Here is a 15803-nt window from a genome sequence, read left to right as displayed (position 1 = left end):
GAAACATAGCATTAGAATGTCAGACTTTTAAATTCATTTGTATTGTAAAGATATTTACTTTGATCTAAGAACTATAGATTTATGTTTATGAAATATTCCATATCGGAGGGAATGGAGTCGGCTGGCAGGAGCAGGGAGAGAAGCATTTGCTACTGTTTACGGTTTGCAAACTATTAAAGGGATTTAATCTTTAAAGAAATGCTGAAAATTTTATAAATTCAATACAATGCCACTATAAACACAATGCAGATGACCAATTATACACAGTTTGTGTGCTATTTAAAGGACATAATTTAGCTCATAACAAATTAATAAGTTGCCATGTGTTTAACAGCAGAAAGTAAAGATGTCATTTCAGCCGATAGTGGTCATTGTGACCTAGTAATATAACTAAAATGATTTCATAAGAATAATCTAGGTTATGGTAAAGAACAAACAATGTTCATATAAAACTGGCAAACTCCTAATACCTGTGATAATAAAGTTAACCATAGTCTTAAAGAGTTAAGGGATTAATTGTTTAATAAAGCATAAACTTTAATGGTTGTTTTTTGGCAATACCCTATTAAGATTAAGCCTTTTAAAATACAGTGTTTATTAGAGTGTGTTTAACCTCCTTTTTAAGCAAGCATAATTTCAAACCTATATTTCCAATCTCTGACAACAAGACCCACTTGTGCAGGAAGTTTGAAATAAAAGGGACATCAGGGAAATAAAGCAGCTATGTTAGGATGGAGGTTTGTTACAAAGCAACCAGGTGGGAACTTCCAAAATGAAACCTTAAGGTCTAAGAACTTAAATATGTACATTCCATTAAAAGAGGACACATTCTCTAAAATGATTCCAACATCAAATAGGCAATTAAATGTTGAAAATGGACATCTTAATCTGAGGCAATTTTATGATGAATACTGTACCATCCTATATTATACTGTAATCTAATTAACATTACTCTAATACTGAAAAAAAGAAGTCACCAGTAATCAAATTAAGTTAAAATGACTCGCAATGAAACAAGACATAGTTTTGTCATTTAACAATCCAAAAAATAATGGTCAAATAGCTTTTTTTTTTAAAAAAAAGTTAGCTGCGGACATTTCGATGTAATTACTCGCAGTAAAATGAATTTGTTAATACCCATATAAGTAGGCATAGAATAAACCACCACAAAAAGTAAAGGTGATTAAATGACTGTTGTAAAAGCGTGAGATCAGTGGCAATGCTTCTGGCCAAGAGATGTGCCAACGTCATCTCCTTATCTATCCCACGAAAAACAAGGAAACTATCAAATACTTCTCATAGCATCATGGATTGCCCCCCAAACTTAAAGCAACTGTGTGGTAAAGGATGCAGATTTGCTCACCTTGCCCTTGGACAACTCCTGATTGGCCAAAGTTACCAGACGTTGAACTTTAGCAGCAATACACAAGTACTTGAAAAATCGCTGATGAGCAGACCAGAATTGACCCCATAGAGATTTGCGAGACTCCAACCCTAAACAATCTGCTGCTTTCTGGAAAACAGCCAGTGCTTCGGCCCACTGAGATAAGATGACAAAGAAGAAAGATTTATTGAGTGTAGTGCAAGGAAGGTATTTTGGCAGCTTACATATGATAACATGAATAATACAGATTCCATGCCCTACCAAAGTATCCCTAGAATTGCCTTCACAATTGTCTACAGCAACCCTCATCTCCACTCCCCTGCACACTATCCCGCGATGACTCCACGCTCACCTAAGCAGCATCCCTAATGCTGCCTCCATGCTCACCAAAGCAGCATCCCTATGCTGCCTCCACGCTCACCAAAGCAGCATCCCTATGCTGCCTCCATGCTCACCAAAGCAGCATCCCTATGCTGCCTCCATGCTCACCAAAGCAGCATCCCTATGCTGCCTCCACGCTCACCAAAGCAGCATCCCTATGCTGCCTCCACGCTCACCAAAGCAGCATCCCTATGCTGCCTCCACGCTCACCTAAGCAGCATCCCTATGCTGCCTCCACGCTCACCAAAGCAGCATCCCTATGCTGCCTCCACGCTCACCAAAGCAGCATCCCTATGCTGCTACCTCATGTCCATGCAGTATCCCTATAGTATATACAATATCGCTATACTGCTTCCAAATGCTGCCTTGAACCCAGTGAAAACGCATCCTTGGTTTTCAGTAAATTGTCTGCGGTCTTTCATTCATATTACAAGCTTGCTGTGCTTTTTCCCCCACAAAAATGTCATGTCTCCTCTATTCTCACCAGCTGTGCAGCCCTGTTATACATCTGTTTGAATGGCTCATCCAGGGGAATTTCTTCAATTCGGAAGTTGACACCAGTGAAGCTCAGCTGCCTTGCGATGTACATCCCGCTTACCTTCATATCCATAGCAACAATCTCCATGGCACCCACACCCCTGTTCAAAAAGGTTGAAATTCACATTAAAAAAAAAAATTTTTTAAAAAGGAAAGTATGTTTAGGGGAGAATTAAAATTCAAAAGTAGCAAACTTCAGATGACAAATGTTTCACTGCTTGAAAGACTACTTTCAGAAAATTACCCAATTTTGGCACTTAATTTCACGGTCATGTACTCGCCATGCCACTTGTGAATAAACCATTGTGCCCTACAGTCTAGATGGAGTACCTCTTTTCAATAGCGTGCAAGAATTCATCAAAAGTGCCAAAAGATGTGCCCTCTCCCCAGATACCCAATCGGCTCATATAAATCATGTTCTTGGGCTCAGATGCACCTGTGATAGAATGAAAAGAGAAACTGAAGGTAGAAGGTGAAATATTTGGCCTTGCCAAAACCGTGAGATACACTGCACCTGTGAGAGAGAATAGAAAAGGGCAGAGTCTAATAAAAGCACCAAGCAATGCTGAAAATAAACTCACCAGTGGCACTGGCATATACCACTCGTGCCAAAGGCAAGTTGTTTTGTAGCTCCAGTACTGCACGACCCATTTTGGTGCATGAGGCATTCTTGGCTTTGTGGCATTCATCGAACACGATCTGCAAAGTTGCAAGGTCAAGGAAATAACCTACACAACAACAACAACATTTATTGAACACTACTTCAACATGCTCTGTCACATACATGCCTCCGTGAGGTGAGGAAGGTAAATATGTGGCTAGGAAGCCTGGATCCCCAGTGGCGCAATAAGTGTGTCTTGTATATATAAAACTATTTTGTATGTTACTTACTTTCAGGAGGCAGCTATTGAGATACACCTCATATCTAGGTGTCTTGTGTTCACTGACAATTGTACATTCTGGTGGATTGTACACATACATGAAGAAACAGTATGCTCCATTCCTTCCCAGAGGGTAGAATGCACTTAAAGTAAATTCTGTATCTGTTTCACACTTGTTGTCTTACACCAAGCACATATAATGATATATTAAAAGTACATGTGGTTAGAATTTGCAAAAGAATCTCTGCAGTATCTGCATTGTGGCCAGCTCCTTGTCTTTTGCACGATTACTACCATCTTAATTTGCTTACATCTATATTACCGCCTAAACAATCATGAAACAGAATGTACTCATTCTGAAGGAAGGATACCACTCCATCAAAGTTTTCCCCACACCAGTCTATGATCTGTTTAATTCGAGTCCGATGCTGACCTCCAGCCTGACTTTCTCCAATCAGTGCCGAATAAGTGGCAAACAATACACCTTTAGAAGCGGATGTGTCTCCATATTTGATCTAATAAAACAGGAAGAAAATAAGACTGTTAGCCTGATTAGGTACTTCAATAAGGTCTTATAGAAACCGGTTTCAATAGAAGCTCAATAAATTGACATTTGATCATAATCCACATATAAACAGTCCACTGTGCATTTATAAGTAGGCCTACTAAAACAAAAGGACCATTTCTATTTTCTTAAAAGAAGAACAAAATGTCAAGAAAAGTGAAACCTAGAAAATATATTTGCAATAATGATATATTTCTTTTTTATTTCGCAGTTATTCTTCATGTATTTAAGCAATTCTTAAAGAAATTATTTTACATCTTACTGCAGACTTAAATACTCTATTTCATTAATGATACATAACATTACAATAACATTATAATAGTCTAGTTTCGTGGTACAATCATTATTTACTGTACATCTACAGTTTGGTGAGGTGTTAATACCAGAATAGCTTCTAGGGAACACATTCATGGGCATCTGGAGAATTTATTCTTTGGTACATCCCCTGTGATCAGAGGCAAATGCAACATTATCAGACCTCAAAAGAGCTGTATGCTGATCACTACAAAGGAATGCTCTGTGAAACCTAGAACAAATATTTATTGCTATATTCTGGACCTGTCCAGTGTTCATTTATGTATAGATCAGCGAGTGCGCCTTTCTCAGATTGATCAATAAGTCACTACGACTGTATTCACCTGCTGGCACTAGCACATAACCTTTGTATGAGTTTTACAAACACCCATGAGAACAATCACACTGAAAGATCAAACTGGAAGTCCTATCTGTACTTATAGGTACAGGAGAATACAGGGGAATAATATCACCTGAAGCAATCAGGTTCTGGACTAAACAGTAAATGAATGTATGTGTCGTATCCGCAGCCCATATAGTGGTTGTTGTAAAAACTGTAGATTATAATTAATGAGCTTGTCAATAGAGCACTCTATTGTCAATGCTTGTATTGTGTTGACTCTGAGTACAGTGCAGGATACCATATGAAGGTTGGCTATATCATGAGTATGAGCCATAACATAGGAATGAGGAAACCGTGCAATCTATATTAACAGAAAGCAAGTTTATAGTCTGTGCATTTTACTTCCATGATGTAACAAACAAATCAGTAACAGATAATCGGGAAATTGTTCAAGGGATAAAAATAAACTTTCTGTTCACTGATACACAGCAGTCAAGGAGATCGAAGGCAAACTAACAACATAAACAGTTGCACACACATGAACAGCACAAATATAACCATATTAGACAAAAACACACTGTACTGTTCTCATTGTACACATCCTCAATACACAGTGAACATATATTCATGCACTCCACTCTCCCACAATGTATACACACTTTGTACTAACAAATATCTCACAACAACAATTCAAAGGGCCAAAGAGGGACATTTAAAGGGAAATGTGTCACAAATATTTTGTTGTTTAAGTTCATATCCTCAAACTGCGAGTTTCCCTGTGCCTTTATAGCCAGGGATGGTTTTAAACTATAACAGGTGGAACCCACAATCGTTGTCCGCCTCTTTTATTGGGAACAGCCCAGACTGTATAGGGCAGGGGCTGAGTTAAGGAACTTGGGGTGCAGGGAAAGCACTGCTCAGTGTTTTTTTTATATATTTAATGTACGTAGCTTCTCCCATTTCATTGGGAGCACATGTTGCAATTCTATAACTTTGGTAAACGCATGCAAATGCATCCAGCATATACACCGCAGACATCCAGCGTAAACACCGCAGATATATCACACGTGAACTGCATATTATTCACATGCGTTTTCACATGTGGTTTGCACTTGCATTTTCTGACGCAATTGCAATTATTATTAGCGGAGATTTGTAAGATTCCACAGTGTTCTGCAGCATTGTAGAGTAGGGAAAACAGGACATACAAGTAGACAAAATAAAAGCAGACATGAAAACAAAGGGCATGGAGGACCCTGCACATTAGAGTGCTTACATTCTAAGTGGAAGAGGGCACAGATGAAACAAGAGGAGCAAGTGTGGCTCAGAGTGTAAATTGTGACAGTTGTGAGGGTGCATTAGAGTGAGTGGTATAAGGGATAAGGTAAGCTCTTAACATCTGGAAGATCTCTCTGTGTGTTTGTTTCTTTCAGGCTAACCCCACCCTTTCAAGCACCTGCTATAGCCTATAAATTGATTGAGCAACTTTCACTTCTTCATTAAGCTCTTAAATAAGGAAAAAAAAAAAAGGGATGGCTTTTCAGAGAGTGTCTAAACATTTGAAGGCTGTGGGAAAGCCTGATTGGGAGGGAATTCCATAAGTGGCTAGCAGCATGGGAGAAGTCTTGAATGCGGGATTGTGGTTACCAGAGACCCAGACAAGGCACAGGTCAAAGATAGATCTAAGAGGGCGGGAGGGAGAGTATTTTGATATGAGATTTGAGATGTATGGAGGGGAGGTGTTGTTGAGCGCTTTGTAGGTAAGGGTGAGTAATTGAATTTGATTCTGGAAGGACACAGGGAGTCAGTGTAGGAATTTGCAAAGTGGTGCAGCAGATGTGGAGTGGTGAGGGAAGAAGATCAGTCTTGCAGCAGCAGTTATGATGGACTTAAGTAGGGATACATGGGTGTCAGGGATGCCAGACAGCAGAAGGTTGCAGCAGTCAAGACGGGAGATGATGAGAGAATGGATAAGAATTTCGGTTGCATGTTGGGTAAGAAAACTGTGCATTTTGGCAATTTTTTGAAGGTGGATTTGACAGGACAGGGAGGAATAAAGCAGAGGGTTGAATCAAGTGCGACACCAAGGCAACAGACTTAGAAGACTGAGGAAATTGTGGTGAGGGAGATTTGAGTGGAGGTGACTCTGGAAGAAGGGAAGATGAGAAGTTCTGTTTTGGATACGTTGAGCTTTAGGTAGCTTTGGGACATCCATGAGGAGAAAGCAGAAAGACAGTTCGTTACACAAGATAGTAGAGAAGGGGAGATGTTAGGCGATACAGATTTGGTTATCACTAGCACACAGATGGTACTGCAGGCTGAATGAGCAAATTAGTTCCCCAAGAGAAAAGGTGTACAGTAAAAAAAATAAAGGGCTAAGAACAGAGTCTTGTGGGACCCCAACAACTAGTGGGAGTGGAGTATGTGCCTGAGGTAGAAACCCCAAAGGAGATGTTTAATAGGTAGAAAGTGAACCAGGAAAGAACTGTCAATAGGACAATGGAGTGAGGGATATGAAGGACAAGAGGGTGCTCAAAAGTGTCAAAAGTAGCAGTAGGGTCCAGGAGAATGAGTATGGAGGAATGACACTTAGACCTTACAATAAGTAGACCATTCAATACTGTGAAAGCAGTCTCAGTGGAATGCTGGGGCGGAAGCCTGATTCAGGGAGAGTCTAGAATGTAGGGAGAGGAGAGAAAGTGAGACAAGGTGTTGTACACCAATTGTTCAAGTAGTTTGGAGACAGATGGTAGGAGAGAAATAGGTTGGTAGCTGGAGAAAGATGGTTTCTTTAGAATTGATGAGATGAGCGCATGTTTATAGGAGGATGGATAACTGCCAGTGGAGAGACCGGTTGAATAGGTAAGCTAAAGGTGGGCATGCAGTGGGGGGGGAAAAAAAACACAGAAGTTGGGAAAGAATAGGGTGACAAAATCATGGGTTCTGAGGGAGAAAGGGAGAGGAGGCGCAGGTGGACACAGAAGTGAGTTGATGGTGGCAAAGATGCAAAGTGGGTAAGTCTGGGTGGATAATACAGATTTTATGTATGTTTGGCAATTGAAAGGGCAGTGCTGTAAGATTAAATGATGAATTTATATTGGAGGAAATTGGGACAGGAACAAGATTTCCTCCAGTGGCGCTCTGTAGTGCGGGAGCAGGTCTGTATGGTGTGCCATGGTCAGGGTTTGGATCATTGGAGACTGTATGTGGTAGCTGGAGCTGCACTGTCTAGGGCTGAAGTGAGTGTTTTGTTGTAGAAAGGGCAGCCTGATTAGGGCAGGACATTGCAGTCATAGGAGAAAGTAGCTGATTTAGTTAGCCGAGAGTGGGAAGGATAAGTTGGAGAAACTAAAGATGGAGCAGTAGCTCATCCCCCACCCATCACAGTGAGTGGGGGATGAGATCCAATAGAAGAAACCAAAGGAGGAAGTAAATGAAAGACATTTAGTGACAGGAGAGACAGTGGAATTATCTGTGAAAATGTTGAAATCGCCTAGTATGAGAGTAGGCAGGTCAAAGGATAGGAAATAAGTGAGCCAGACTGCAATGTGGTCAAGGAATTGGGAAACTGGACCTGGGGCCAAATGCTAGTGGGTATGTGCCTTAAGTGTAAACCACAAAAAAGTATTGATAGTTTTGGCTATCTGCCAAGTACTGTACTTAATAGGAAAGTAGTGGAATGCGAGTACTCAAGCTGACACAGAACAGCTAAACTCTCCAGACCACAAGCAGACTGTTCAGGAACAGCAGCAATATGTGCTTATTTTTTTATCAGAAGCGCAAAAGTTAACAAAAACTCGAAAATCATTTTATCAACAACTGGGGGACAGGATTTCTCAATAAGAAAAAAAACAAATAGCATGGAGTTTTGTTACATGAAAACAAGCAAAAACAAAATGATTAACAGTATCATAAATGTAGAAACAAGAAAAGTGGGATAGAACAATTTCTGTCTATGTATAACCATCCACATCTTAATAAATCAAATATTCAATCACAACTGGAAATAAAAATGTTAATTAAAATATCACTTTAGGCAATAACTGTGTAACATGGCAATTAGATTTTTTTTTTTTTATATTTTTTAACAGCAACTGAAAACATAGACAGTTTGCTTTTCGTTGACTTGTAAGGTGCCAAAGTACTCTGGAGCGTTAGACAGTGGGGCAAACAGGACATATATAAAACAGGGACATACAAGGTAGAAAAAATAAATACAGACATGAAAACAAAGGGTGGGCAGTGCACAGCTGGGACAAGAGGAGAGTGTGTGAATTACAGTGGCGATTGGGACAGTACTTACCTTTGGGAGTAACCAGTGTGAGTAGTATAGGTGGGAGTAGGGTAAACTCTACTAAAGAGATGAATTTTTGAGAAAATGTAAAGATTTGAACACTGGGGGAAAGTCTCATCACATGTGCTAGGCAATTCAGTACATGATTAGCAGCACAGAAGAAGATGCAGGTCAGATGTAGGTCTAAGAGGGAGTAAAGAAGAGTATTGTCAAGGGGTGGTGTTGGAGGGTTTTTTGATTTGTATTGGAATAGATTCTGGGGAGCCAATCTGGGGATTTACAAACAAAAAAGTTGTTGTCCAGTGCTCACAAAGAAACCATATATAAATCACTATGTGTCAGCATATACATAAAAGAGAATGAGAGTGAGCTCACCTACAGGAGATGCCTTAACGTGGCAGGGGAGCATAATCCCAATAATGTGATATATTGTGCACAAAATTCTCCTTCATGTATAGGCCGAAACATAGTAATTTATGTATTGTTTGTGAGCGCCAGACAACAACTTTCTTTTGTTTGCACATACACATTGGTCCCAATTGTCCTTGGCTGCAGTCTCAAATGATTTTATTCACTTGTACACATTTCATTAACTTAAAGAGCGCGCCTTTTCTCTTTCATTAATTTCCAATGTGAGGATTTGCAAGATGGTGCAGTGCATGTGGAGTGAGTGGCAAAATAGGAAGATTAGTGTTCCTGCAGCATATAGGATGGATTAGTGGTTGGGTCGGCAGATAATGAGAAAACTGCACATCTCCCAACTGTACCGATTTCAGCGAGACAGTTGGGGTAAGGGAGATTTCTAATTGTCAGTTTAGTGCTCTACGTCCCTCTGTGGGGTGTGGCCATGCCCCCCTTCATGATGTGGCCATGCCCAATTGTAACATGGGGAACTGATAAGAATTTTGCTTACATCATGAATAAGAAAAGGGTGTCTTCTAGCAAAAATGCAAAGGAAGAGGCAACGGGACTGGAAGAGAGCCATGGATGAGGCAGAGGACTATGCGACACTAAGGCAGCCAGCTTATAACACAAATTGTGAAAGTAAATTGTGGTGTTGTTGAAGTTGATGGAGATTTCTGGGGTGGTAGTGGTGGAGGGAAGATAAGCTCTATGTATTTAGCTTTAGGGAGCCTATGGACTTCCATGTGGGGAAGAGATATACAGTGAGAAAAGTAGAGAGCCGAGAACGAAACCATTTGGAACCCCAACATATATTGGGAATGGAGGTCGTGAAGTGCCAGAGGTAATAACACTAAAGGAGCAGTTAGATAGGTAGTATGTGAACCAGGATATAACCAACAAAAAAAAATTGGGGTGAATGGTGTGTAAAAGAAAAGGGTGATCAACAGTGTCGAAAGCAGCAGAGAAGTCACCCTTAGACTTTGCTGTACATGGGAAATAGATAATATTTGTGGGGGCAGTATCAACGGAATATGTTGGGGGCTGTAGCCTGGATGCAAAATCTCAAGAAGGAAATGAAGAGAAAAACTGAGATAAGTAGTTGTACACAAGTTGCTCAAGAAATTTGGAAGCAAAGGGGATGAGAGATATAGGGCAGTTGTTGGGAGAGAGAGGCTGGGTTGAGGGGAGTTATTTAGAAATGGTGAGATAAGCACATGTTTAAAGGAGGATGGGACTGGCCAGTGGAGAAAGACAGGTTGAAGAGCTAAGCTAGATTGTAGTCAAACAATGGGGGAAAGTTAGCAGGGAGTAAGATCGAGGGCACAGGTTGTAGGGTTAGATGAGGAGAGGAGTACTTTCCCAGTTAATGGAGACAAACGGAGGGTCGATGTGTGAGTGTAGGAGACATTGGGTGGAGTATATGTGATCTGGCATGAAAAAAAAATATTTTGTTAAATTGAGTAGGGAGCCAAGTCTGGTAGCTAGAGGTGGAGCAGTTGGGAAGAGAAGCTAATTGAAAGTGGTAAAGAGACATCAGGGGTAGGATGAAGGGTGGATACTAAAGAAGAGAAGTAGATTTGGTTGGCAAGTGAAGGAACAGTGTTGTAAGATGAAAGGACACATTTATAATGAAGGAAGTTTGCTCTGGAGCAATATTTTCTTTTTCTTTGCGAAAGCACTTCTGCAGATTCTGGTTCTGTTTGGTGGGCCATGGGTTGAGGTTTGGATCGTCTGACACTGTATGTGGTGGCTGGAGCTGCATCGTGTATCTGGGCCAGGGTTGGGTGTGATGACACCAGCAGCAATGAGAAGGAGCAGGTTGAGGAAGAGAACATGCTGGGATGATTTTAGAGTGAGAAATCTGTTTCTGTTTGTGCAGGCTGGTTAGGATGGTGGGTCCAGGAAACAAAACAGTTTGTGGGTGCAGACTAGCAAGGAGGGTAGTAGTGAAAAGAAAATAATGCAATGAGAAACACTGACTGGCTCACCTTGCTGAGAGCATGTACTGGGATACAGCTAGCCTCAATGTCTCGCAAATCACGCTCTGCGTCACAGCGCAGATCATTGGATACACTAAACCTATGAGAAAACAGACGTATGAAAAAATTGGAGCACACTAAGAACATAGGCATAGGATTCACAGAAATAAGGGAAAAAGTTGGAATGAGGCAACACAACATTTTGATAAATAGTAATGGATACTTGTCCACAGATATGGCCTGGTGGTAATTAATTTATAGTGGAACATCTTCTATTAGAGGTCAAGTGCAATCTCTCTAGATGGAATTCTTGGCTTTTTGTAACTTGTAAATGGAAGAGTTATTGTTATGAATAGTCAATTTATTTTTCTTATATAAAGAAAATAAAGAAACACATTAAAACCAAATAGGAATCAATGTTTAAAGGAAATGTCCACTTTTGGATTACCACTGCAAGTCTTTATTTATATTTTCCAGGATGGAGCTGAAGAATATTTGGGTCTCTCTAGAGCACAAATAGGGCATCCCTGAGAAGTGCACACTCCATCATACAGATACCAGGGTCTTGCGAACAAATCAGAAAGTGGAATGTCTGTAAGTGGCTCACCCTGAAAATGTGTTTCTTGCCATGTTTTCATATTAAGTGTTGCTTCATTTTGGTTGCCCTGGAATACAACAAAACCGTGACACACTGGTTCCAGTGCAGAAATGATGGTTGATCTGTTGTCATATCCTGGGGCAACACAGAAGTAAACAACTCTTCCTAATATAAATGCAAGGTTGAAAAGCACAGTAGGAAGCCAAAAGTGCACGTTAAAGCCAATAAATTAATGTACCCTGAATGCGGGAAAACTCCCAAGCAAAAAACATTTTATCTTACCAAAGAGCTTTTTTCCTGTCCTTTAGGAAGTTTTCCAATATAATTCCAGAAACTGTCCGCCCCTTCCCCACACCAGCTCCATCCCCAATAAGAAATCCAGCCCTTTGTCCACTGGGAAGAATCACTTCATGTTGCTGTAAAAAAGCAGAGCACATATAAAAAGCGTGAAGACCACAGATTCAATCGCAACCTTTAAACTGTCTTAGTAGTTCCAGCACTCACCTGACAGCCATATACTATGGCTTCAAGCTGTAAAGCAGACAGCAGGCCCTTATCAATAACAGAACTGGGGAGGGATAGAGAGTAGGTTATGTCTGGAGGAGGGACGCTGGAGAGGGTGCTTGTCTCCACTACTCTGTCAGGGTGCTGTATACCCAGTTTAGCTGATAAAAGACAGGAAAAAACAAACAGATATGTAAGGGCGCATACATTGATCAACAGCAAATGCAAATAAGATCCAATGTACTAGGAAGAAGCATCAGAGTGTACAAGCCCTACAAGATGTGCTCCAATCACAAAGTAAATAATTGATTTCATGTACTCACAATGCATGTCAGCCTTCAGTCACTAAAAATCCTGTGTTTTTTAATCTTTGTTGCAGATGGCTTAAATGTGTTCACTACTCATTTTATATGCTAAGGGAACTACAACTCCTGTGAGTATCTTATCTTTGTGTTAGGCATTATTCTGAAGGAATACACTAGCTGAAAACAAAAGTTTTTATGAAAATTATTCAATATCAGAATGAAGTTGGAACGAAGGACACAACACTCCATCAAATTAATTCAGGGTGTTGTAGCAATAACGTTCCTGCTCTAACTAGATAAACAATTTTTTTTATTATGATTAAAATTATTACAGCCTATAATATGATAATTAATAAGCACTTAAGCATGCTTTAGATACTGTGTACATGTGAGTAAAAAAAAATAGTCTATTTTCTCGAACCAAATAAGATAAATCCCTTTTAATGATAGTTTGTGATTTTGTTTTTATAGTACCAACAAGAGAGAGCAACTTAGGGCTGGTAAAGAGAACATTACACTTTATGTGCAGTAATATGAAGTGTTGTGAAGACTTGCCATCAGTAACCTTCTGAATCATTCTACAGTAAAACTCAAAAATTAATACCGTTTAATTTTCATACCAACAGTATTTACCAATTTCTTTTTGAAACCATAAAGAATATAATCAAAGTCCAAGTAAAAAATAATTTGGTGAGTTAGGTTTGTGGATTTCTCACATTTAGAAGGCACATAGTCTGCGTAGGTTTCAGTGTGTCCCAGCTCCTCAGTATCTTCATCATCTACCTCTTCTTCAACTGGATTTGGAACCTGGTTTATAGGCATGTGCAATAGAGAAATGATTTAATTTAAGGATGCCAAAAGAGACAAACTCACACAAAAAGAGTGCCACAGTTTCTGTCTTACCCGCTGCTGTACTTGTGGAGTATTAATTATAGCCTGTAAGTCCTCAAATCTGTCCAATCCAACAAACGGACGACTAGAGGGAAAAAGCTAAAGGAAGAGATACGATGTGGAAAAAGTAATTATTGTGTTGTCGTAAATTAAAATGAAGCACAAAACGTATCTGTCTATATTACTATTTGGAAACTGTAATAAGAGAGGATATACAATGACACCAAGTGGCGCATTTCATATGTGTACAATACAAACCAGACATCAAAAATAAACAATGTTCTGTTCACACATAACACAATCCCTAGACACTAAAGCAAACCTCTTAAATCACACAAAGTTGTTTAATTTCTCCTTCGCACAGCGATTATGACCCCATATAAAGCAGAAATTAACCACAACACCGGCACATGCCCAGCAGAATGCACATCTCCCCTGAGCTGTACCTGGCATCATTAGTTCTATCCCATCACCGCTGTCCACCCTCTTGTTCACTCCCTTTTTCCCTCCATGTGCACTACAGAAAACAGCTGACAGGGAAACTGACCATTATAACAGCTGTCAACACGTGAAGACAACTTCCAATGGTATGTTATTACTGGAAATACTCACAAATATGTTGTGCACAGTGCACATATCATGGTGCACTACCAACCTTATCACAAGATATTTATTGAACAGGAATTATAATGTAATGGTTTGTATTTTAAATAGACACCTTTAAAAACAGTATTAAATGCCATACAATAAGAACAGCAAATTGTAAAGTAGTTGAAAACTGGAAACCAGGAAAGCTTCAAAGTACATTTTCCAGAAGAAAACTTACAGACCTTGGACTGGGCTGATCATACGTAAATGTGAAAAGAGGTACAATCAAACATTACAAAACTTGTAGAAACATAATTAAGCATATTAATCCCTTAGCACCTGCGCAGGGGGCAGGCAAGAGCGCAAGAGGGAAGGTGGCAGGCAAGAGCGCAAGAGAGAAGGATAGATAGAGGCGAAAGATAGATAGATACACACACACTCCCTTACTGGTTGTCTTATTTTCAGGACTCTAGTACTATGATGGCAAAGGTGCACAGAGGTAGGAGCAATTAGATCTATGTCTAATCTCAATGGTGACCTCACGCATGTTTACACCGCATATTCTGACAGTTCCCGACCTCATATCGCAGATTCAATAAGAGGTTTATCGGGATGGGTGGTCATTTTGGAGCTGTAAGCAACTTTATTTGCAGCCAATTAGGTCCAAATTCTGAAGATGCACACAAACCAAATAAAGCAGCGTTTCACTTCACATGCAGAGCATGATGCTTTCATGCGTCAACCACAGACACAACTTACATTTTTCGCAAGAAACGTGAATTAATATGAACTCAGAATAACACACAATCACAAAGAAGGACAGGCACACACAAATATTTGGAACCATTTCCATACGCAAACACACTGTCATATACATACATAACAAGAAAATGATGTATAGACAAAAATTTGACGCAGCCAATAGAAAGAATGCACTTTCACAGGAACATATGGATTAAACAAACCAGCCAGGCATCAGTCTTTATATTATTACAATTTAGATTGAAACACACAAATAAATGGGAGGACAAATAAACAGATAACGGAAAAGAAAACAATGAGACCTGGCACAAACACTCACTGATGTAGTGCTGGTGTCCTGAGCAGGTGTACTGACATCCCATATTGTTGGTACATGGGTAAGACTGTCGGCAGGCAGAAAATCCTGGGTGTCCGTGATGTCAGATAGTGAATCCGGGGAAGAGAGGATGGAGTGGTTGGATAAGTCATTTAAAAAAGATGGTGAGTCCTTAAAACAAAAATAAAAAATAATTAAAAGATTCTGGTAAGAAAAATAGTAATGACATTAGTTGGAAAAATAGAACATCACAGAGAGGATAAACAGAAATAAAATGGTTGTTAATGGAAACAATAGAGTCTTAACAGTACTCAGTTCTGACACTGCCTGAAGAGAGACTACCATCTGACAATACGCACAGTTTCTGTGTTCTTGTGATCACATATCGGTGGTCATCATAAATCATAAGAAAGGAAAGAATATCATTTAAATCTGCTACAAAAAAAAAGATGATTTTGAGTACTGGGGCAGTCATCCCTTCCTTCCCAGAATTTATCAAATTTATGAGGTCAAACTCCACTAGAAAATATCACCGAACAATATTTACAAGATGAATTAGCTCAGAAACTGCTTTCAAAGTAGTGGCTTTACGAGCATAGAAGAGAGTGCAGCATTAAGCAATATCGTCATACATGAAAACTAAGGCGAAAAAAATGTGTAGGCTCAGAAATGTCACTAAACGTTACTGGTATTAAAGAGTGGTTCCTTGAATTAGATTACAAAAAAAACAAAAAAAAAAAAAAACAACCCATCATTCAGGATATTGCTGAAAAAAT

The 15803-nt window shown here is 39.6% G+C and overlaps 1 protein-coding gene across 3 annotated transcripts in view; it reads right to left on the bottom strand.

Annotated features, from left to right (window-relative positions):
- SBNO2 (strawberry notch homolog 2) overlaps positions 1 to 15803 on the bottom strand; it is a 57172-nt gene that overhangs the window by 20619 nt on the left and 20750 nt on the right. For all 3 annotated transcript variants that reach the window (XM_075205884.1, XM_075205892.1, XM_075205899.1), the window contains 11 exons: positions 15031 to 15198; positions 13374 to 13460; positions 13187 to 13277; positions 12166 to 12326; positions 11944 to 12077; positions 11073 to 11163; positions 3555 to 3698; positions 2884 to 3001; positions 2633 to 2738; positions 2250 to 2403; positions 1364 to 1540 (listed from right to left, as the gene is read on the bottom strand). In XM_075205884.1, coding sequence (XP_075061985.1) covers positions 1364 to 1540; positions 2250 to 2403; positions 2633 to 2738; positions 2884 to 3001; positions 3555 to 3698; positions 11073 to 11163; positions 11944 to 12077; positions 12166 to 12326; positions 13187 to 13277; positions 13374 to 13460; positions 15031 to 15198 — 1431 coding nt within the window. The remainder of the gene's footprint in view (positions 1 to 1363; positions 1541 to 2249; positions 2404 to 2632; positions 2739 to 2883; positions 3002 to 3554; positions 3699 to 11072; positions 11164 to 11943; positions 12078 to 12165; positions 12327 to 13186; positions 13278 to 13373; positions 13461 to 15030; positions 15199 to 15803) is intronic.

Source organism: Mixophyes fleayi, chromosome 1, assembly GCF_038048845.1.
Source record: "Mixophyes fleayi isolate aMixFle1 chromosome 1, aMixFle1.hap1, whole genome shotgun sequence".
Taxonomy (NCBI): Eukaryota; Metazoa; Chordata; class Amphibia; order Anura; family Limnodynastidae; genus Mixophyes; species Mixophyes fleayi.
This window is presented reverse-complemented; position numbering and strand designations above follow the sequence as displayed.